General features: G+C 39.8%; 1 protein-coding gene across 2 annotated transcripts in view; it reads left to right on the forward strand.

Annotated features, from left to right (window-relative positions):
* Window positions 1-24,083, forward strand: part of LOC130180747 (transcription factor IIIB 90 kDa subunit-like) — a 115,477-nt gene that overhangs the window by 85,683 nt on the left and 5,711 nt on the right. For both annotated transcript variants that reach the window (XM_056394478.1, XM_056394479.1), the window contains 2 exons: window positions 5,248-5,299; window positions 15,103-15,262. In XM_056394478.1, the coding sequence (XP_056250453.1) occupies window positions 5,248-5,299; window positions 15,103-15,262 (212 nt within the window). The remainder of the gene's footprint in view (window positions 1-5,247; window positions 5,300-15,102; window positions 15,263-24,083) is intronic.

The following is a 24,083-nucleotide window of genomic DNA, read 5'->3' on the forward strand; positions in this document are numbered from 1 at the left end:
TCTCGTCCTTCGTCCTCGTTACGTTATTGATTGGATTATTGTATGAATAATGAAATTATTCCCTTACATTGGTTTGTCTCGCTTTATTTGTGCAGAGCTGAGGCGCAGACGCGGCGAGTGATCGGAAATAGAAGTTGATTTAAAAACAAACACAACGAACAGACGCAATCACCGGCGAGCGAGATTAAAAACAACAAGAGTCTTGTGGAAACATCTCTCCTCGACGCTAACGAGCAAAACAACAACAAAATGTCAGACAGACACACAAACACTGCAGATAATGTAAATGAGAAGAGACACAACATTCTGCACGACGATTAGAAGATCTATAAAGTGACGAGGGGGGTTGTATTAAAATGGCTCTATTGCAGGAAGTGAAATCATGAGGGAAGTGAATGTGGTAATGAGAGAGTGTGTGTGTGTGTGTGTGTGTGTGTGTGTGTGTGTGTGTGTGTGTGTGTGTGTGTGCATGTGTGCAGCAGCTACTGCTTTCATAAGAAAATCTCTCTCGGTGTAAAAGACTCCAGAGACTGTGTAAGAAGTAGAAATGAAAATATTTGTAATGCTGAACAAGGAGAAGATCAGTTTCAGTTTTAGCTCGAACTGTTTCATTCAGCTTCTCTGTAACTGGAGCTTTGGACGATTTCAAAAGACCAGTCCACTGTTTGTTTGTTTTTTTTTCTTTTTACCTCCAGTTAAAAATAATTACTAATTAAATCCATCCAATGCAAAGATGACTGCTAATTATTCTGGGAAAATTGGACATTTTTTTTTGTTGCTGATGAGTTTGAGAGAATTGTGAAATTGTACTGAGAGCAGCAGGAGAGAAAAGCAGAACAGAACAGAATAATTAGAACTCAACAGCACGAACTAAAGAAGCCTGCAGATGATGGGCGGAAACATCTGGATGAGAAGAACGCTTGTACTTCTCACAGAAACTTGGACTAACAAGATAAAAGTCTGTGTTAATGGCTCTGCAGGGCTGTAAACTATGCACAGCAGCACTTAGCTAAATGCTAACAGCATGCTAACGGGCTCTTCTAACACGCTGATGTTCAGCAGGTGTAACGTCTATGTTCAGCGTCTTAGTTTAGCGTGTTAGCATGCTAACATTAGCTGTTTATACACTAAGCATGAGGCACAGGCTGCGGCTGGTGTGTGTCATCGGCTTTTGTGCAGGAATTTGGTCGTAAACCAAAAGTGTCAAAACGTTAAAATTAACAGTCGGAGGATCTGCAGCGATATTTCAGTCATTAAAGGCGCCACGTCACTCGAGAGAAGCCTCTAATTTTACTCTTTGAACCCTCTGTTTTTCTGTGGCCTTTTCATGGCCTTGTCGCTCTGACCTCTGACCCCCCCCCCCCCTACAAACTATTGACTGCAGTAATGCTGATCAAGAGGAGGATGTTGCAGTTACTGGACGTGGCTCCATCCAACGCTGAACATCTGTTTTTAACAATGACTGTGTGAGAAACTGGAGCCTTCGCATCGGCACCTGAAGAAATACAGATAAAACTCAATGTTCCGCACACGGCTGAAACTTTCCTTTTTAGTTCCACTGTAGATTTATTCGTTTCTTTGGTCCGTAAAAAGTCAAAACAATGAAAAATGTCCCTGAGGCCGAGGGGACGGCTCTTTGAATTTTTCATTCACATCGATATAAAACCGTGAAAAACCCACCGGAGAACATGGCTGCGATTTTAATTGATAAATGCCAATAATGATGATCGATGAATTCGTGTCAGTTCTTTTCAGCTCAGTAAATATTAAATATTCAGCTACTTTGTGTGTGATAACAGCAGCTGGGAACATCTGGGCTCGTCCTTGTGTCCGAGGTGTTTATCTGACGAGGTGAATCAAGGTGAATTAGTCGTGTTGTATTGATTATTGATCCGCCTGTGATTGGAGCTACATGCAGGTCAACGATCCTTTTAATGGGATTTAGGATTTAATCTGATTCTCAGATTTCCTCTAACTATCGTCTCTTTTTACACTTGTGTCCTTACCGCCTCCTCCCTTGCTCCCTTCCTCTCACCCTCTCCCCTCCTCTCTGCTTGTTTCCTACCTTCATCCCTTCATCTCATCCCTCCCACCATGTGTCCTCACCTCATTTCTTCCTTGTTTGCTCCCTTTTTATTTTATCCTCTGTCCCTGTGTCCTCTCTTTCTTCTTCAACCCTTTTCCCCCTCGCTGCCTGTTGCCTACTTTCATCCCCCTCCCTCCCCTTGTACCCCCCCCCCCCTCCCTCCCCAGTGTCCGGGTCAGGGCCCAGGGGAGCGAGTCTAGTCTAGCACATGTGTACGGGGGCCTGCATAGTTCACTCAGCGGGGAGCGATTCGCCGGCCTGGCTGGGATGTTATAATGAGCTTTGAGAAAGGAGGGGGTGCTGTTGAGGGGTGAAGATGCCACATTGGCTGTTACCCCCCCCCTCACCCCCCCCCCCCCCCCCCCCCCCACTTTCCCCTGGTTAAAGCAGATTAATTAAAAGCTCACTCGCTCTCTCTCTCTCTCTTATCAGTGAGAGTTGAACACTTACTGTAAGCCCCCGGGGAGGGCTCAGCGCCGGGCCGGGTGGGCAGGGAAGGGGGCGGGGAGCCTCCGGGAACGATGCTAATTCCAGCCAGTGGGACGGTGGAACGGCTGCTTAGGAATTACTGCCGGTGGTACGTTCATCGCTGATTATCTGCGCCGCTGTCGAGGAGGAGATTGTGCTCACAGACAAGTCGGTCGCCTGTCGGTCACAGTTCGGTCTCGTTTCACGCTCACACTTTTTAGTTTTTTGTTGATACCTATATTTGCTGATTTTTCACCTGAAGCCGAGAGACTCACAGACCAGACGCACGAATCACAATGAAATCCTCGACCTGCGTTGTGTCAACAGAGAGAGAGAGTGATGAATATGTATATTATTTGTAGAAGAGGTTCAAAGAAAGTTAATATTCATCCGTGCTCTCGTTTTTTTTCCTTGTCTGCATTTTAAACAATGAGAAGAGCAAGAATCAGCAATAACTATAGATATTACGATAATTATTAATAATTATGTTTTTCACTTCTTTTGGAGGGGGGGGGGGCTTTCTGCTTACTAGACTAATTTGTGGGAGCACAATGGAGGGCATGCATGCATATTTATAATTCCAATAAGATTAACCCTGAATTTAAAACATGTTCTAAAGCTCACTACTGTCTCAATCTATATTTGGGGGATGGGGGGTGATTTTGAGCCGTGGTGTGGGGGTGCCATGATATTTTACCAAGTGAAACATTTCCACATCTAAAAGATGAATAAGAAAATAAAACCGTGTTCCTTTAATTTGATGTCGGACGGCGAAGCTGTCGACTGGAGTTGTTGTTGTTGTTGGTTTTGTTTTTGTTGGCAACAGCAGTTGATAAAAACACATTACATGGTGTTTTTGTGTAATACGAACACCATAGCAACACATCAGTAGACGGACGTTGGACTGTTCTGTGTGACACATATGTGACATAAGCGATAATAAACAGTATATTACTGCAGCTTTCTCTTCGGTCGACGCACAGAGCAGCCATCTTGGATTTTGGGGTCAGAGGTTGATGAGGCTCTTCTGACTTTCTGAGTTGGAAATGTGACTTAAGGCGTTCCAGTTGAAATTTTCTGACTGGGAAATCTGAGGTTCTGAATTCCCAGTATGGGTTGAACAGCTCCATTGATTTCGGTGACCCTCTGGCTTTTCACCCGGCGCCACCAGGAGGTCAACTATAGCCAAAACTTTGCTTTGTGGTCAAATACCTGCAAAACAAAAAAACAAACAGTGTCGTGATGATAATTTAAATATGGGAATAACGGCGCTTATTTTCAGACAGTCTCTCCTGGAAGACGTTCATAGTGTCGCGCTGGTTTTTACACATGCAGTGACAGAAATAGTTGGTGTTTCGAAGGTGTTCTGATGTTGGTATCTCTCAATATGTCGTTCAATCAGTAACAAGACACCGCAGTTCACAGTTTGTCCATCAAATATAAAAGTATTGATAATATCAGTATCGGCTCCAGTATTTGTCCCAGTTCACCTTTTTGAATTTCCACGACATGAAAAATTCATGTGATCACATTCGTTACTGCGGGGTTGTACTGTCGACGCGTTGGAGGCCAAGGGTTTCATTAAGTTTATGAGGCTCAGTGTTTCAGTGCTTCGTCCTCCACGAGTCTCGTCCTGCGTTTCTTTCTTCAGGCAACAGAACTCGAGCAGGGAATTGGAAATGAAGAAGAAGAAAGTGGCGTAAATGAGAAACAAAGCTGAGGCGGTGTCCTCGCCGCCGAGGTGAACAGCGAAATGTAATCCGAGCCGCCCTCAGAGTGAAAGATTTTATTTTCTCCTAATGTCTGGAAAAACAATATGTAGAAATGAATATCATTACTTTGGGGCTTTGAGAGGTTCATAAAATCTGCACATTTAATTCTGTGGACGACTCGCTACCGTTCAGACGGTTTTCAACATGATTAATGATCCTCATCTTATAAAGACATGAAGCCACTGTTATAGATGAACTGTTATTAATCTCAGGTGTTCTATGTTGCTTTGTTCTATGATGCGCTCTGGTGATCATTAGTTAATCAGACTGCAGGTTGGATCATTTATTTATTACTTTCCTGTTGCATCAAGTGTGTGTTTCTTCAAACTGTGGTGCAGATCAAACCGCTGAGACGCCTCGGGCTCCGGCGCAGTTTGTTTGTGGTGCGTCGTTCAGTTGTTGTCTGAGAGGGTTTGTTCACGCCAATGAGGATTAGCTGATCAATCAATCAGTCACCACATGATCAATCAGCTGCTGTTTTGATCATCGATTGATCTTTTGAGTCGTTCAGTCGTGCAGGAGAGAAAAACCACCCTCTGAAATGTGTGTATGTGGGTTTAAGGTTTTACATTTAACACTTGCACTTTAGCTTATGCATGTTAAACACCAGATGTTAGCTTCTTAAAAATAATTAATTCTATTTCCCTTCTAAAAAATGTCTAAACTGAACTTGACTGGTTGGTATTCAATAAACGAGTCAATAAATGTTTAAACCACAGCCAAGTAAAAAGCTGTATATAAATTTTAACCTTGAGCTGAGTCAATATACTGAAATTAAAAAGTAGCAGCTGTTAATCAAAGAGGCAGAGCAGCAAAGCAGGATTGTTAAAAATATGAAATGTCAGCAACACGTAGAGAAAATGTGGAACATTAAGTGTGAAGTGCAGGATTGTGCTGATGTTGTCGTCCTCTGTGTTGCAGGTTGCAGCCGTTCATCAGCGGACAGCCCAACAAGAAGCTGGCGGTGGAGCAGGTGAGCCGCCGTTCATCTTCACCACATCTGCTCTTCGTCTCCGTCACTCACTCACTCGCCCGCTCGCTCGGCCCTCTGCTTCCTCTCCCCGCTCACCCACTTAGCCCGTCGCTCGCCCTCCTGCACTTAGCAGACGCGCACGCTGAAACGCGCACGAGCACTCAGTCACGCGGTCAATCACTCGGACAGATAACTTCCCTCCTCACTTTCTCAAAAACACACACACACACACACACACACACACACACACACACACACACACACACACACACACACACACACCCCCGTCTCACTCTTCAACACATCATGACTGTTATCTACCACAAAATGTATTTTTCAGAGCAGCTACAGCAGCATTTACCAAATAAATGTTTATCATAAAAAAAAAGCTGTGAAAATCATCATCATCATCATCATCATCATCATGTGCCATTCTCTGCCAGAGCCTCTGCCACCATTTTCTTCCTCTTCAGTCTGTTGACAGCCGTGACGTCTTGCCGCTCTGACACGAGCTGTCCAGTCCTGTTTGCCTTCAGGCGCAGTGCGGCTCAGTCTGGTGTCCTCGCTTCTTGACATGTGTCCGAAATAGAGAATGGATAACGGTTTCCAGAAGTTTTGTGCCGATCTTTTCTAGGATGAAATTGTTGCTGAGAATCCGTCTGTAATATCCACGTCTCAGACACTGTCGCCTTCTTTTCATCAGCTGCTTTAAAGCTTCCGTGTCCCAGAAGGCTACTGGCCGGGGGGGAGACTCTTGAGGAGGCGTATCTATCTCCCAGATCTATATCTCCAGATGTTCCAGAGCGTTGTGCTGGTGCTTCTGCGTCCCATTGTTAACTTTCATCTTATTCCTTTGCTGCGTTCGTTTGTGTTATTTAGTTCTGCGACAAGGTTTGCGAGGGAAACTTGGATCTTGTTGTTTCCGATGTTGATGTCATAACTTTAGTCTTTTCTCAGCAATCTGAATTAAGTTGAATTAACAGGGAGCAGGTCAGAAAATTAGACGACGTGTTACAGGAACATGATGAGCACAGTTTTTGGCATGATGACGGCAGGGTATACAATGAGGTCATACAGATTTGTCAGCCGTCTGAGATTTTACCTTACCTTAGTATAATGTGGAATCTTTCTCTTTGATATCTTCATGTTTATTAGACCACTGTGAGCAATGTTGCAAATCAGTGCGCAGGACAGCTTTATGCTATAAGCGCCTTGACTTTTCAATTACTTTAATGCCATTCCTCTATTCCTCTGTGGTTATTTTAGCCATAACAGACCGATGAGTGTGTGTTTATATCGAGTATAAAAACAGAGGGGTTGTCTCAGTTAAAAGCGATGAGTCTAGAGAAGAGGCGAGATCATCGCAGCCTGTAATCGTGACCATCGACCCTGAAAACACGAGAAGTCTTAAAGGATGAGGCTCTGATTATTCCATAGTTTTCTTATGAGCAACAAATCCCATGAAAAGACCAGAAGTGTTTATCTCTCAGTGCCCTTCGACCTCCCTCCCCGCTTCCTCCTGAAGACGTAAAACAAGCTCTTATGAAGCGTTGAACTCGGTCCCCTCGCACCTCAGGAGGCGTCAGAAAGAACGGGAGGTCTTGAATATTATTTCTTCTCTGCTACAGACGGCAGCAGTGAGCTGTGCACACAGCAGGAGGCTGTTCACTCAGTCTTTGTGGAGTTATTATAAACTTGGGGCTGTAGGTCACATTATTGGTTAATCAGTAATAATTATTGTTAGATGATGACGGGAACGTGATAGAAATGTCAATAATTTATGTGCGTAATAAAATAGTGTCGCTGCTGGTTTTCTGTCATTGCGTCAAAGACATTCAGTTGCACTTTGTCTGGTATTAAAAAGTTCATAAATTTAATCTGGTGAACTTCCTGTATGGATCTTTGCGGCACAGAGGATGGTTTCGGTCTCTTCACGGGATTTGTTGACTATAAGAAAAGTATAGAATACCAGGAGACTTATCTGTTCTGTTTTAAAAGTGTATTAAACGGCTCTGTGTCGTATAAAAGCGCGAGCACCAGAGGCTTTCTGTCTCCACATAATAAAGCAGTAACAGTAACAGGCAGAAGCTGGAGACAGATTGTAATTCCCCCGTCAGTCTCTGCTGGTCGGCCATTAAAAGCTGATTGCTGATTGCTGGGGTCTCCTGCAGAGCGGACGGGGGATAAATAAATCTCCACTCAGGCCATGTGAGAGGTGAACCTCTCTGTCTTTGTTTGCCCTTCCCTTATTACTCCTCTCTCACTCTCCTCCTCCCTCCAGGCTGTTCACTGCTCCTAAAAAGCTCTGACAGGGTCTTAAAATAAATACAGCCTTAAACTTGGACATAAAAACGTCTTAAAAAGCACTTTCCCAGCTCTTTTTTTTTTTTACCACCCTGCAGTGATGGGCTTCTGTTGGCCAGTCGCCAGCTTTCAGATGAGTCCAGAAAGAACAAGGTTAGTGGTACAATATGTCTCCTATCTGCTTTACTAAACCCAGTTAGGCTTCGTGTCTTTGAACAGTCAATTTGCGGACGTCCTCATTCTGCCCCATTTTTAGCTTCACGGCTCCCAGCAGCCATCTTCAAGGAGAGAGAGGCCAGTTTTTCCAACTTTGTGTCTTAATTTGATTTTAAATTGGACCCAAATTCAATCACAGGTAGATTTACAGGATCTGAAAGTCTTAAATTTGGCTTTCTGGACTATATGTTCACATTATTTCCTCATTCCCGTCTCTTCTTCCCTCCTCGCTTCACCTTCACCGTCCACTGCTGGTCTGTCTCATTTCTCATGATTTATTTCTCTTTTCATTTGTTCCATTTTTCCTCTCATCCCTCCATAGAGAAAAGAGCAGGAGTTATTGTGGGAGTCCACTGCTTGTCAAGTTTAGGTCGCTTTTATTTTTGGTATAGTGTATATATAAAAGATGAACAACTGTTACAAGGTGCCAGCCAAGGCTGCGAGTCTGTGGATGTTAAACTGAGGGGAGGAAGTTGAATTTAAATCCTAAATTTAACATTTAGGATCAAATGTGGATGAATTCAGCTGCTCTGAAATGTATTTTGTGCTCAGTTGCAACAACAAACCGGGTTTGCACTTTTCTCTCCACAGTAACAGCAGCGGAGGCTCATGGGTATTGTGGTTTTTAGAGCCATCTGCCATCCCAAACTGACGCGCCAGAAACACAGACTGAAATAAAACGGCCACCGCAGAGATGAACAGATCAATGCACCGACTGATTGATGGAACAAACTGAATGAGTTTTCACTGATCTTTAGACTGATCACAGTCTGCAGTCGCCCCCTCACACACATGAAGGAAGTCTGTGTGAATGTGGAAGTTACTCAAAACACTTTTACACAACCTCCACAGTCTGCATGCGAAAATGTTGTTTAGTAAATAAACCTTAGCTGCAAATACAACTACAACTTCATTAAATAAAAATCAGAAACATGTTCAGCTGTAAATGTGGAAACTTCCTGCGGTGAGAATCAGGAAGCAGGAAATCATGGTGCAGAGCGTCTGTGTGCATCTCTGTCTGGACTGAAAGTGTTGTCTAATCGTCATTTCAGGCGCTCGTATGTTCAGCATGTAACAGGTTATATAGGATCTTGTGGATGTGTCTTGGAGGAGGTGATTTAAAAGTGTCGGAGTGAGGTGTCGCCACGGTGACGGCAGCTTCGTCACCTCCACCTACAACACACATGAGTCTGTAGCGTGGTTGGATTATCCAGGACATTAGTTTAATGAGAAGCTGAGGAAGTTAGAAACGGAAAACTTTCAAATGGGAATTTACAGCAGGTCTCCAACCAGCGCCTCCTGCTTTTATTGTTTCTTTCTCACGTCACTCCTCCAGCTCCTTTTCTGCTCCTCTCACTCTTTTCTTTCTTTCTTCCCTCGGGTCGTCCACGTCTCTCTCTCCCTCCCTGCTGTTTCTCTCCTCTTCATCTCGTCCTGTTACTGCTCCACTCTGCTGCTGCTGCCCTCTCCTTTACCCTCCTTCTCCTTTTCTGTTTCTTCTCCTTCATCCACATTCCCCCCCCCCCCCCCCCCCATCTTCCTCCTCCTCCTCCTCCTCGGTCTTTGTCTCCCTCTCCATCATGTGTTGTTGGCAGCTCTGAATGGTGGCGCTCAGGGAGCTCAAGCTCTGTCAACCAGGAAGAAAACATTGCCACGAGGGGCCGGGTCAACAAGGCTTGTTACTTAGCAACCCCCTCACCTCCCCATGGGAACTGGAGGAAAGCGGCCGTCGCCATTGGCTGAGGCTGCCCCTCGCTCGCTGCTCCTGTTATGTAATGTTGCCGTTTCATTGCAGTGACAGGCCCAGATTGGAAAGAGATGTTTGTGCTCTGGGTGTCGCTTGCCAAGCTCTGTCTGTTTGTCGCTTCACACAGACCGATTCCCGTCACCCTCCTCAGTGACCCAGCAATTAGTCTGTACATTTTTCACACAAGCCCAGGGAGGAAATGATGAGTTTACAAGACAGAAGGAGTAACAAGTTGATTTCTGCCAAGTGAAAAGTGGTCCAGCTGTTCCCCCTCTCCCCTCCTCTCTGAGACCGAGGCAGCAGACAGTGCAGTTCGGCATGTGGGGATTTTCAGAGAGGCTTAGAAATCTGAAAGGAGTGATGAGGTCACGGGAGAGGGGCTTTGAACCGCAGACAGTCGCTCTGGCGTTGCAGCTCTAGTCTGCTTATGCAAGCAATAGTCCTGGCAGCTGATGGCCGAGTCTGTGTGAAGTTGGATTCTCAGAGAAGCTGTTAGGCCAGGCCAGTGTTTCCAGCTCGTCCTGCTGACGCGCAGCGACCTCCTGCTCACCCCCCGATACACCCCAACGTTACTGAAACATTTCAGCAGTGAGAACATAAAGCTTGCACAAACACAAACACACATATTTACAGAAGCCTCTTATTTATCATCATATTTGAAGACGTTGAAATAATGAGAGACGTAAAGCTCGTCCCATATTTGCACACAATGGTTTTTTCTCTCATTAAATTTCTCTTATGTAACAAATTTCACTGACCTGCATCTAATCATTTAGTAACAAACACATTCATTGGGACTGTGCAGCGATTCATGAGAGCTGGACGTGGCGCTCCTGATTACAGTTAAAAAGGTTAAAGCCCCGTTCACATTGAACTTTACTTAATGTGTCACTAACAAGGAAGAAAGGAAACGGCACAGAACTGTGAGCTGTGTCTGTCATTCAGCCGGTGACGCTTCAGATGTTTGGCACATGTTTGTGTTTGTGTGACAGCTCAGACCTTGAGTCCAGTTTGTCTTTTATTTCTCTCCTTTTTCACGAATGTTTGTGAATTCTTTGCTTAAGTTGAAATTGTGTCGCTTGGGGGGGATTTCTATCGGTTTACATTCACTCGTTTCTTTGCACTGACTCAGTTCTTCTGTTGTGTCAGACGGGGCAGAGATCACTTGTCGATTCACCATCTGTCTCTTGACTCTCTTTCCTTTTAATTCTTCCTGTTGCCAACCAGCTATCCACGTTGACTCTCCAGGTTTTTGCCATGGAGTCTTTTAGTTAACGATGTGTCATAAAAGTTCCTCATCATTGACTCATTAATACCAGGAAAAAAAAAAACATTTCAACATGTTTAATGTTTTTAAAGACTTTTTCATCGTGAAATCCTCCGTCGTGTTTTACAGCAAATATTCGTCCCGCTTGCGATACCTTGTTGGCCCGCAGCTGAAACCACATCTGTAGACGTATTGTGGGATGATGAAATATGAAGATGCTCTGGAATCAGACCAGTGGGTCATTTATCTGAAGGATATTAACATAAGACATTATCAGGATAAGAAGATGGAAAATTGTGGATTGTGTTTGTTGGTTGACGTCTCTGACCTGGTTCGCTGATGTTTTTGCTGATGTAAACAAAACCTGAACAGTATCAGAAAACATTCACAAATCAGACCGATCTGTTCGGTCACCGGGGGAGAGCGATGACGCGTTCCTGTCTCGCTTTTGTTTAAAGTTGGATGATGGATTAGATCTGTAAACACCAGATTGTGTGTTGTAATGTTTGCTTTGGCTCCGTACCGACTGCTTTACTGTTTTACTGTTGATTAGTCAAATAATGATAGTCCTGTCACAGCGGGAAGTGGCCACAACCCAGCAACTGCTACACAATAAGTCCTGCTTGTGATTTATATCTGGAAAAAGTCGTCATTTCATACAACAGGGGCGTGATCACCTTGACCCGACTTGCAGTTTTCTGTGATTTAAACTTCCTGGTTGCCACACCATTCAAACCCCTTGAAGAAATGTCTGAATGTGAGCTTTAATCCAGCCTGTGGTTTGCTCTCAGTCGCCGGTTGTTTCCACGCGTGAGTAACTAGCAGGCTATCGGATGTCAACATCCTCACACCCGTAAAAAACCTTCTCTGAGCGGTCGTTTCCTGCAGCTCGTCGGCGCTCTGAATCCTTAACGAGCAGTTCTCCCGTTAGACGACTGCGACTCGGCTAAGAGTGTAAATACTCCACATTTTGAGTGTCTGCTTCTAACAGGGTATTTGTAGTGCAACATTATCTGTGAATAAATGCGAGCAGTAATGGCTCACTCCACCTTCTCCACAGCTTTCTCTCTTCTCACACAGCCGCCATCCTGACCCATTTAATAGCTCTCACCTCCTAATTAGTTTGGAGCACAGTGTTTATGCTGTTATGTTTTCCTTTAAATTCTTTTTTTTTTAAATTATTTCTTCACGTTACCGCCTGCGTTCGCTGGCAGTTAATGAGGCGTCCAGCTCCTGTGATGAGGAGCCTTTTTACAGCCTGGTGAGGTTAAAGTCGGCGGGGAGGCGCAGAGAGGAAACGAGAGGACAAAGTGAAGGAAAAAGGAGAAAGGGAAGGAGGTTTGTGGTTGATATTTATCCTGCAGTTCTCTCATTGTATAATCGTTGGCTATTTATCAAAGTCTGAGGGAAATGAAGGAACGAGGGAGAGTCGGAGCCAAGATGTGGAAGGAGAGAAGGATGCAGGGAGGAAGGATGTGGGGAGAAGAAAGGAGGCAAAGGAGAGGAAACGTGACATAAAAGCAAGGTGGGAGGAAAAGGACAGAGGAAGAAATGAAAGGCAAATTGGAGGGAAGAGACGGCAGGAGGAGGAAAGCAGAAACGAGGGGCCCCAGCAGGGACTCCAACAGGCTGTTGCTGAGGAGAACAGAAATATCTCTCCGTCACACTGTGGATCCTCCACCTGCTTCTCCTCCTGCTTTATAATTAGCCCCGGCTGAAGGGAAAGTGATAACATGCAGGTTTCCTCGTAGTCGCTGTGGTAAAAACTGAAGGTGATGGGTTTCCTCGGCAAAAACTGTAGATTATTTTTATTCCGAAGCTGAAAAATCTGAATGAAAGTTTAATTTTAGATATTTTATGAGTTTCTCTACGTTGAGGCGGGAAGGAACAAAGTGAGAAACACAACGTCCTCCACGCCGCGCACACCCAGCGCTCCCTGGCGTAACTACTCTGTTTGGATTTCGGTATCTGTACCGTTCATCACTAAGCAAAATAAATAAAACCCAGATTGAAGTTGAGAAGTGGATCTTCGGAATGAGATCACATCCACCTGAGGGAAATCTCTCACAGTATTAAAAACACAGTCATCACCAAGTTCAATAACACAAAGACCCTGTCAACAGGTCGGTGTGAGGTGAGTGACGGAGGCTGAACCCAACTGTCTAATCCCAACAAACACCAAGCAGGAAAGTTAAAGACGTTTTTACACACGATATGAGCTTTGTGGGAAAATCTGTAGCCGTCATCATATCCGAAAAATTGGGTGTAATTGCTCTTTAAAGGCCAAATTAAATCACATTTGTGGTCAGAAATAACGTCTGTTGCTGCAGAGCGTTGATGTTACACCGTCGAGAATGAGAGGCAAAGTGAATACACTTGTTGTGTAGCTGCTCTTCATGCGCGGACAACGTGTTGTTCGTGGTCCTGAGGAGCGAGCGGCTCAGCGGCAGTCGACATAACCCCAGTGACATTAGCAGCTACGCTCTCATGCTGTTCTGTGTGCTGCAGCTGAGCAGCTAATTAGCTTCTAGCCTGCAAACTGAGGTTAGCGGCGCACCTCCCCCCCCCCAGGTGAATGTCTGTGTGGCGACTCGTTCAACAAGCTGAGGGGCAGGACATGATGTGTGTGTGTGTTCATGTTTGTCAGTTGGATAAGAAGCAGGAGAGCTAATGTGGGTTGTTCAGAGTCTGTGGCTCTTGTTGTGTAGCAGCTGCTGTCTGGCTCAGTGTGACCGTCTGCTCCGCCAGTGATGCAACGCAGGATCCAAGGCCTCCATCTATGTCGGCAGACACCAGAACCATCCTCCGGTGAATTAGTGCAAAAATAAGGGGCGTCATCATCAAAACATAAAATCTAAATTTCTCCTCTGTGGTTTCTGATTTTTTTTCTTTTCTCAAAGGAAACAGAGTACAATTCCTCAGAGCAGATCTGTGTCAACAGAGCAGACTGAACAAGAGCAGTTTAATTTCAGTTTGACTACAGTGAAGTGTTCTGATGATGTCACAGTGAAGTTGACCTTTAACCTTTTGGATAAAAAAAATGTCATCACTTCATAATTTTTACCTTATGAGACGTTTTTGTTAAATTGTGTCATAATCAAATGAATTCTTGAGTTATGGCCAAAGACGTGTTTTGTGAGGTCAGTAACCTTTGACCTTTGACGTCAGTTCATCCTTGTGTCCAAGTGAATGTTTCTACCAGATTTGAAGAAAGTCCCTTGAGTCAAGGCGTTCATGGGAATAAAAATGGAGGACAACTTGAACATGGGTGGTGTGTCTGCCTGTGTGAGAGACTGTGACGGTACGAGTGAAGGAGAAGAGCAGCAGGTCAGGGTGAAATCATTTATCGTTTGTGTATTCAGTTTGTTTTTTTAGCGTTCGCTCGGTGGGTCCGTCTCTTTTTTGTGTTAAAATATGAAATGGAACATTCACAGCGTCACACCAGCTCTAAGTTTGAACCTCTGACGTTTGTTTTGATTCGTTTCCACTGCTCCTCTCTCTGTCCCCTTTCTGTCCTCTCTCCGTCCTCTGCAGCCTCTGCAGCAGGCTCCACTTTTTATTGTGCCAGCTGTTTATTTTCTTTTCCTGCTGCCAACATTTCCTCCTGTTTCAGGACGCTTGCTTTCTGATCAAAAACAGCTCTTTTATTGTCTCCCAGCATGCACCTGGAAATACTCTCCTGGTTATAGAGTCAGCTGCAGATGGCCATGGGAGGGGGGTGAAAGTCGTCATATTCATGCATGAACATTTGACAGCTCAACTAAGACGATGCAAACGGGGTGAAATGCAAAAAAGGGCACTCTAATTACATTCTTGCCCCCGCGCTCGCCCTTACCCATTCATTTTTAATTTCCCAGGTTTTTATGAACCTTGAAGGGGATGTTTTGGCCCGAGGCTCTGGTTAACTTCTGACCCTTTGTTAAGATACACACTCGAGCACTGCAGGCTTTGAAAAAGTGTAATAATGTGATGTCAGATAATAAAGGTTGTGGTTACGCTCTGATGCTGTATTTAGTGGTGTGCGGAGATGCTGCAGCAGATGAAATATCTCCTCACCACACTGTCAACACTCCACCTGCCCTGCAGCTCACACCATCACACCACACTGTTTATTATTTTCTATCATTTTAAAGGAAGTGGGGCAGATGATTATCACATCGAGCTTAGATTTCCCTGGGGGGGGGGGGGGGGGGACCTTGCGTGTCATGCAGAGGAAAATATTAAAAATACTGAACGACGCACAACCGACAATATTTCCTGTTTGCTCAGGTTGCCAACTCCAACCCCCTGCCGCTGCCCGTGGGGGCCCCCGCCAGCGGAGTGCTGGTGGAGAGCGGGCCGGTCGTCTACGACGATGCAGCTGCTGATGAGGACGAGGAAGAGGAGGAGGAGACTTGTGTCAGCGCCATGGAGCTGATGGGCAGCCAAGGTCAGTTCAACACGGTTTTTATTTCACTGTTTTACTGGGTCCCTCAGAGCGCTACTCATCAGTCACAGAAGAAGATAGAAAGAGTTTCTACTGACCAGAAAGTTCAGGCTGAAGTTATAGATTATTACATCTACTACTTTTTACAATACACAATCTATTTAACATTAAAAAGTAGCATTAGACTTCATTTTCCATGTTCCTTCGATACTAATATCAACATGCCAGTCTCATCAAACACTTTTCATACAACCCTGAGCATTTACATTTGATACCAAATCTCCTTAAGATTACTGAAGTTTACTTTTTTAATGAAATTTACTCATCATCAAATCATTTCAGTCTGATTGAATCCAAAAAAGTTTTATTTTCTTTGAACAAGTGATAAAAAAATCTGTGAGTGAAATTATTTCAACCTGTTAGAAATTCAAATTAATCTTCATTCAAGTAATGATGAGTTTCAGTCGGGGCTTCAAACAGTGATTATTGTTTTGATTCAGTGTTTAGTCTGTAAAATGACAGAAAATCAAGACAAATGTTAATTTCAACTTTGTCTCAACAATTAAAAACCTTAAAGGGATTCATAATGAAATGATGAGATAAAAATAACTGGTCTACTTACTTTAGTTTGTCCAGTGCTTTCAGTCACCTCATGAGGAGTTTGCTCAGTTGCAACAAAGACTTTGTGATAAAAGTTTTAGTCCAACTGTTAAATTTCCAGATCAAGATGAATTAGTGGTTAATTTTTTTTCCTGTTGATTAACAAATAATGATCAACTGGTCACTTTTTGTTTTTGACATGACACAGTATCAGACGGGTTAATGCCTCAGTGATTCTTTAAAAGTCTGAATAGTTAAAAGTTAAATTGAACTGAAGACCGGTTCAGACATTTTCACCTCAGGTCCTTGAACTTAAAAGAAAATGATCCTCTTCAGACTCTGAGACTTGAAGAGAGTGAGATTTTTTAATTTCTTTGTAGTTCAGTTTCCCATCACTTTATGTGAACATTTGAATTTAGTTGACTCAACAGTGGCAGACGTCTTTGTCACGTCTCAGTCAGACACTGTGTCCTCGCTGTGAAATAGTTGGAATCACTTTTTTAATGAATCTGCTGCTCGGGGTCACGGCTCTGTTTCTGCTGCGACTTGGTTTGTTTTAATGAGCCGTCGCTAAGATTGAATTTCTTCACTTTACGTCTCTGGCTGTTAAACTTTAAGGTCCCTGACTCTGCCGCTGTAAAAAGTCCTGAGCTACTTAATTGATTCCTGTAGGGGAACTCTTTGTTTATACTCTTGCCCCCCTCCCCTGAGAGGTCAAGGGTCAGGGTCAGGCTCCGGGCAGCACCTCTGGAGCTGGTAGGGACTGAGGGACAGTTGAACAGGATGGACACCTGGAGACGCTGGAGATTAACCAGAGTCAGCTGATAGACATCTCAATTTTCCTCCTGCTGAGACTGAAGTCACACTATGGAGATAGATTTGTTTCAATATTATTTGTGTGAACAGATTGACAATCCCTGCGTAAATGTGTAATCTGTAAATATAAAACACATTCCACAAATACAAAAAATAAATTAGCAAATTCACAATAATATCTTGCAAATATGGAACAAATTACCATACTATGATTTTTTCATGCCTCACTAAACTAAAAAGTTTTTTGACATTTTTATGCTTTACTATACTGTGAGGGTTTTTTTGCCTTGTTATACATGACTTTTTTATGAAATTTTGTGCCTTATTATACTATGACGTTTTATCACATTTTTATGCCGTACTATACTATGACATTTTTATGAAATTTCATGCCTCAAGACCCATTTCTAGATCGATGACAAAAAGCAAGGGAACACAGGTTGTGCAAACAATAATAAATTTATTAACAACAAAATGACGTAACACAAAAGAACTAAGGTTAGCCGTGAGGTTTGGACATCAGTATGATCAGTGGCGTGGGTGCATGTGTGCATGAGTGGGATGTATGAAGTGTGAGCTGTTGTCTGCATGAACACAAAAGTACAATATGCTGAGGAGCCGAGAGAGAGAACGCCCAGTGACAGCCTGGAGAGGTTACTTCTTACAGGGCAGAAGCAGTTGGCCCAGGTGCTTCCAACTCTTACTAAACTATGACATTTTTATAAAATTTTATGCCTTACTATACTATGACGATTTTTGACATTTTTATGTCTTACTATATGACATTTGATGCCGTACTATACTATGACGTTTTTTGAAATTTTTATGTCTTACTATACTATGACATTTGATGCCGTACTATACTATGACGTTTTTTGAAATTTTTCTGGCTTATTATACTGTGACGTTTTTTGAAATTTTTCTGCCTAATTATACTATGACGTTTTTTCACATTTTTAAGCCTTACTATACCATGACATTTTTATGAAATTTTATGCCTTACTATACTATGACGTTTTTTGACATTTTTATGCCTTACTATACTATGACGTTTTTTGACATTTTTATGCCTTACTATACTATGACGTTTTTTGACATTTTTATGCCTTACTATACTATGACGTTTTTTGACATTTTTATGCCTTACTATATTATGACGTTTTTTGACATTTTTATGCCTTACTATACTATGACGTTTTTTGACATTTTTATGCCTTACTATATTATGACGTTTTTTGACATTTTTATGCCTTACTATACTATGACGTTTTTATGCCTTACTATATTATGACGTTTTTTGACATTTTTATGCCTTACTATACTATGACATTTTATGCCTTACTATACTATGACGTTTTTTGACATTTTTATGCCTTACTATACTATGACGTTTTTTGACATTTTTATGCCTTACTATATTATGACGTTTTTTGACATTTTTATGCCTTACTATACTATGACGTTTTTTGACATTTTTATGCCTTACTATATTATGACGTTTTTTGACATTTTTATGCCTTACTATACTATGACGTTTTTTGACATTTTTATGCCTTACTATACTATGACGTTTTTTGACATTTTTATGCCTTACTATATTATGACGTTTTTTGACATTTTTATGCCTTACTATACTATGACGTTTTTATGCCTTACTATACTATGACGTTTTTATGCCTTACTATACTATGACATTTTATGCCTTACTATACTATGACGTTTTTTGACATTTTTATGCCTTACTATACTATGACGTTTTTTGACATTTTTATGCCTTACTATACTATGACGTTTTTTGACATTTTTATGCCTTACTATACTATGACGTTTTTTGACATTTTTATGCCTTACTATATTATGACGTTTTTTGACATTTTTATGCCTTACTATACTATGACGTTTTTATGCCTTACTATACTATGACGATTTTATGCCTTACTATACTATGACGTTTTTTGACATTTTTATGCCTTACTATACTATGACGATTTTATGCCTTACTATACTATGACGATTTTATGCCTTACTATACTATGACGTTTTTTGACATTTTTATGCCTTACTATACTATGACGATTTTATGCCTTACTATACTATGACGTTTTTTGACATTTTTATGCCTTACTATTACTATGACGTTTTTTGACATTTTTTATGAAATTTTATGCCTTACTTACTATGACGTTTTTTGACATTTGTATGCCTTACTAAACTATGACATTTTTTGACATTTTTATGCCTTACTATACTATGACATTTTTATGCCTTACTATACTATGACGATTTTATGCCTTAGTATACTATGACGTTTTTTGACATTTGTATGCCTTACTATACTATGACGATTTTATGCCTTAGTATACTATGACGTTTTTTGACATTTTTATGCCTTACTATACTATGACGTTTTTTGACATTTTTATGCCTTACTATACTATGACGTTTTTTGACATTTGTATGCCTTACTATACTATGACATTTTTATGCCTTACTATACTATGACGATTTTATGCCTTAGTATACTATGACGTTTTTTGACATTTGTATGCCTTACTATACTATGACGATTTTATGCCTTAGTATACTATGACGTTTTTTGACATTTTTATGCCTTACTATACTATGACGTTTTTTGACATTTTTATGCCTAACTATACTATGACATTTGATGCCTTACTATACTATGACGATTTTATGCCTTACTATACTATGACGATTTTATGCCTTACTATACTATGACGTTTTTTGACATTTTTATGCCTTACTATATTATGACGTTTTTTGAAATTTTTATGCCTTACTATATTATGACGTTTTTTGACATTTTTATGCCTTACTATACTATGACGATTTTATGCCTTACTATACTATGTTTTTTGACATTTTTATGCCTTACTATACTATGACGATTTTATGCCTTACTATACTATGATGATTTTATGCCTTACTATACTATGTTTTTTGACATTTTTATGCCTTACTATACTATGACGATTTTATGCCTTACTATACTATGACGATTTTATGCCTTAGTATACTATGACGTTTTTTGACATTTGTATGCCTTACTATACTATGACGATTTTATGCCTTACTATACTATGACGTTTTTTGACATTTTTATGCCTTACTATACTATGACGTTTTTTGACATTTTTATGCCTTACTATACTATGACGTTTTATGCCTTACGATATTATGACGTTTTATGCCTTACTATACTATGACGTTTTTTGACATTTTTATGCCTTACTATACTATGACGTTTTTTGACATTTTTATGCCTTACTATACTATGACGTTTTTTGACATTTTTATGCCTTACTATACTATGATATTTTATGTCTAACTATATTGTGAGGTTTTTTCACATTTTTATGCCTTACTATACTATGACGTTTTTTGACATTTTTATGCCTTACTATACTATGACCTTTTTTGGACATTTTTATGCCTTACTATACTATGACGTTTTATGCCTTACTATACTATGACGTTTTTTGACATTTTTATGCCTTACTATACTATGACGTTTTTTGACATTTTTATGCCTTACTATACTATGACGTTTTATGCCTTACTATACTATGACGTTTTTTGACATTTTTATGCCTTACTATACTATGACGTTTTTTGACATTTTTATGCCTTACTATACTATGACGATTTTATGCCTTACTATACTATGAGGTTTTTTGACATTTTTATGCCTTACTATACTATGAAGATTTTATGCCTTACTATACTATGAAGTTTTTTGACATTTTTATGCCTTACTATACTATGACGATTTTATGCCTTACTATACTATGACGTTTTTTGACATTTTTATGCCTTACTATACTATGACATTTGATGCCTTACTATACTATGACGTTTTTTGACATTTTTATGCCTTACTATACTATGACATTTGATGCCTTACTATACTATGACGTTTTTTGACATTTTTATGCCTTACTATACTATGACATTTGATGCCTTACTATACTATGACGTTTTTTGACATTTTTATGCCTTACTATACTATGACGATTTTATGCCTTACTATACTATGAGGTTTTTTGACATTTTTATGCCTTACTATACTATGAAGATTTTATGCCTTACTATACTATGAGGTTTTTTGACATTTTTATGCCTTACTATACTATGACGATTTTATGCCTTACTATACTATGACGTTTTTTGACATTTTTATGCCTTACTATACTATGACATTTGATGCCTTACTATACTATGACGTTTTTTGACATTTTTATGCCTTACTATACTATGACATTTGATGCCTTACTATACTATGACGTTTTTTGACATTTTTATGCCTTACTATACTATGACATTTGATGCCTTACTATACTATGACGTTTTTTGACATTTTTATGCCTTACTATACTATGACGTTTTTTGACATTTTTATGCCTTACTATACTATGACGTTTTTTGAAATTTTTATGCCTTACTATACTATGACGTTTTTTGACATTTTTATGCCTTACTATACTATGACATTTGATGCCTTACTATACTATGACGTTTTTTGACATTTTTATGCCTTACTATATTATGACGTTTTTTGACATTTTTATGCCTTACTATACTATGACGATTTTATGCCTTACTATACTATGACGTTTTTTGACATTTTTATGCCTTACTATACTATGACATTTTATGCCTTACTATACTATGACGTTTTTTGACATTTTTATGCCTTACTATACTATGACGTTTTTTGACATTTTTATGCCTTACTATACTATGACATTTGATGCCTTACTATACTATGACGTTTTTTGACATTTTTATGCCTTACTATATTATGACGTTTTTTGACATTTTTATGCCTTACTATACTATGACATTTGATGCCTTACTATACTATGACGTTTTTTGACATTTGATGCCTTACTATACTATAATGTTTTTTGACGTTTTTATGCCTTACTATGCTATTACATTTGATGCCTTATTATACTATGACAATTTTTCCCATTTTTAAGCCTTACTATACTATGACGTATTTTCACATTTTTCTGACTTATTATACTATGACAATTGATGCCTTACTATACCATGACATTTTTATAAAAATTTTACGCCTCACGACCTTTTTCTAAATCCATGACAAAAAGCAAGGGTACACAGGTTGTGCAAACAATAATAAATTTATTAACAACAAAATGACGTAACACAAAAGAACTAAGGTTAGCCGTGAGGTTTGGACATCAGTATGATCAGTGGCGTGGGTGCATGTGTGCATGAGTGGGATGTATGAAGTGTGAGCTGTTGTCTGCATGAACACAAAAGTACAATATGTTGAGGAGCCGAGAGAGCGTCCAATGACAGCCTGGAGAGGTTACTTCTTATAGGGCAGAAGCAGTTGGCCCAGGTGATCTAGGTGTCGCTCCGCCCTTCAGACTCCTGCTGCACAAATGGGAAAACAGAACAATAACCTCAATATAAATAACAAAGACAGGCCAGGAGTCCGTCACATGCCTTACTATAACTGTGAGGTTTTTTCAGATTTTCATGCCTTACTATACTATGATATTTTTATGAAATTTTATGCCTAACTATATTGTGAGGTTTTTTCACATTTTTATTCCTTATTATACTAAGACGTTTTTTGACATTTTTATGCCTTACTATACTATGACGTTTTTTGACATTTTTATGCCTTACTATACTATGACGTTTTTTGACATTTTTATGCCTTACTATACTATGACGTTTTTTGACATTTTTATGCCTTACTATACTATGACGTTTTTTGACATTTTTATGCCTTACTATACTATGACGTTTTTTGACATTTTTATGCCTTACTATATACTATGACATTTTTATGCCTTACTATACTATGACGTTTTTTGACATTTTTATGCCTTACTATACTATGACGTTTTTTGACGATTTTATGCCTTACTATACTATGACGTTTTTTGACATTTTTATGCCTTACTATACTATGACGATTTTATGCCTTACTATACTATGAGGTTTTTTGACATTTTTATGCCTTACTATACTATGACGATTTTATGCCTTACTATACTATGACGTTTTTTGACATTTTTATGCCTTACTATATTATGACGTTTTTTGACATTTTTATGCCTTACTATACTATGACATTTGATGCCTTACTATACTATGACGTTTTTTGACATTTGTATGCCTTACTATACTATGACGTTTTTTGACATTTTTATGCCTTACTATACTATGACATTTTTATGCCTTACTATACTATGACGTTTTTTGACATTTTTATGCCTTACTATACTATGACGTTTTTTGACATTTTTATGCCTTACTATATTATGACGTTTTTTGACATTTTTATGCCTTACTATACTATGACGTTTTTTGACATTTGTATGCCTTACTAAACTATGACGTTTTTTGACATTTTTATGCCTTACTATACTATGACATTTTTATGCCTTACTATAGTATGACGATTTTATGCCTTACTATACTATGACGATTTTATGCCTTAGTATACTATGACGTTTTTTGACATTTGTATGCCTTACTATACTATGACGATTTTATGCCTTACTATACTATGACGATTTTATGCCTTACTATACTATGACGTTTTTTGACATTTTTATGCCTTACTATACTATGACGTTTTTTGACATTTTTATGCCTACTATACTATGACATTATTTGACATTTTTTATGCCTTACTATACTATGTTTTTTGACGTTTTTATGCCTTAGTATACTATGACGTTTTTTGACATTTGTATGCCTTACTATACTATGACGATTTTATGCCTTACTATACTATGACGATTTTATGCCTTACTATACTATGACGTTTTTTGACATTTTTATGCCTTACTATACTATGACGTTTTTTGACATTTTTATGCCTAACTATACTATGACATTTGATGCCTTACTATACTATGACGATTTTTGACATTTTTATGCCTTACTATATTATGACGTTTTTTGACATTTTTATGCCTTACTATACTATGACGTTTTTTGACATTTTTATGCCTTACTATACTATGACGTTTTTTGACATTTTTATGCCTTACTATATTATGACGTTTTTTGACATTTTTATGCCTTACTATACTATGACGATTTTATGCCTTACTATACTATGACGTTTTTTGACATTTTTATGCCTTACTATACTATGACGATTTTATGCCTTACTATACTATGACGTTTTTTGACATTTTTATGCCTTACTATACTATGACGATTTTATGCCTTAGTATACTATGACGTTTTTTGACATTTGTATGCCTTACTATACTATGACGATTTTATGCCTTACTATACTATGACGTTTTTTGACATTTTTATGCCTTACTATACTATGACGTTTTTTGACATTTTTATGCCTTACTATACTATGACATTTTTATGCCTT

This window comes from Seriola aureovittata, chromosome 13, assembly GCF_021018895.1.
Source record: "Seriola aureovittata isolate HTS-2021-v1 ecotype China chromosome 13, ASM2101889v1, whole genome shotgun sequence".
In the NCBI taxonomy this organism is placed as follows: domain Eukaryota; kingdom Metazoa; phylum Chordata; class Actinopteri; order Carangiformes; family Carangidae; genus Seriola; species Seriola aureovittata.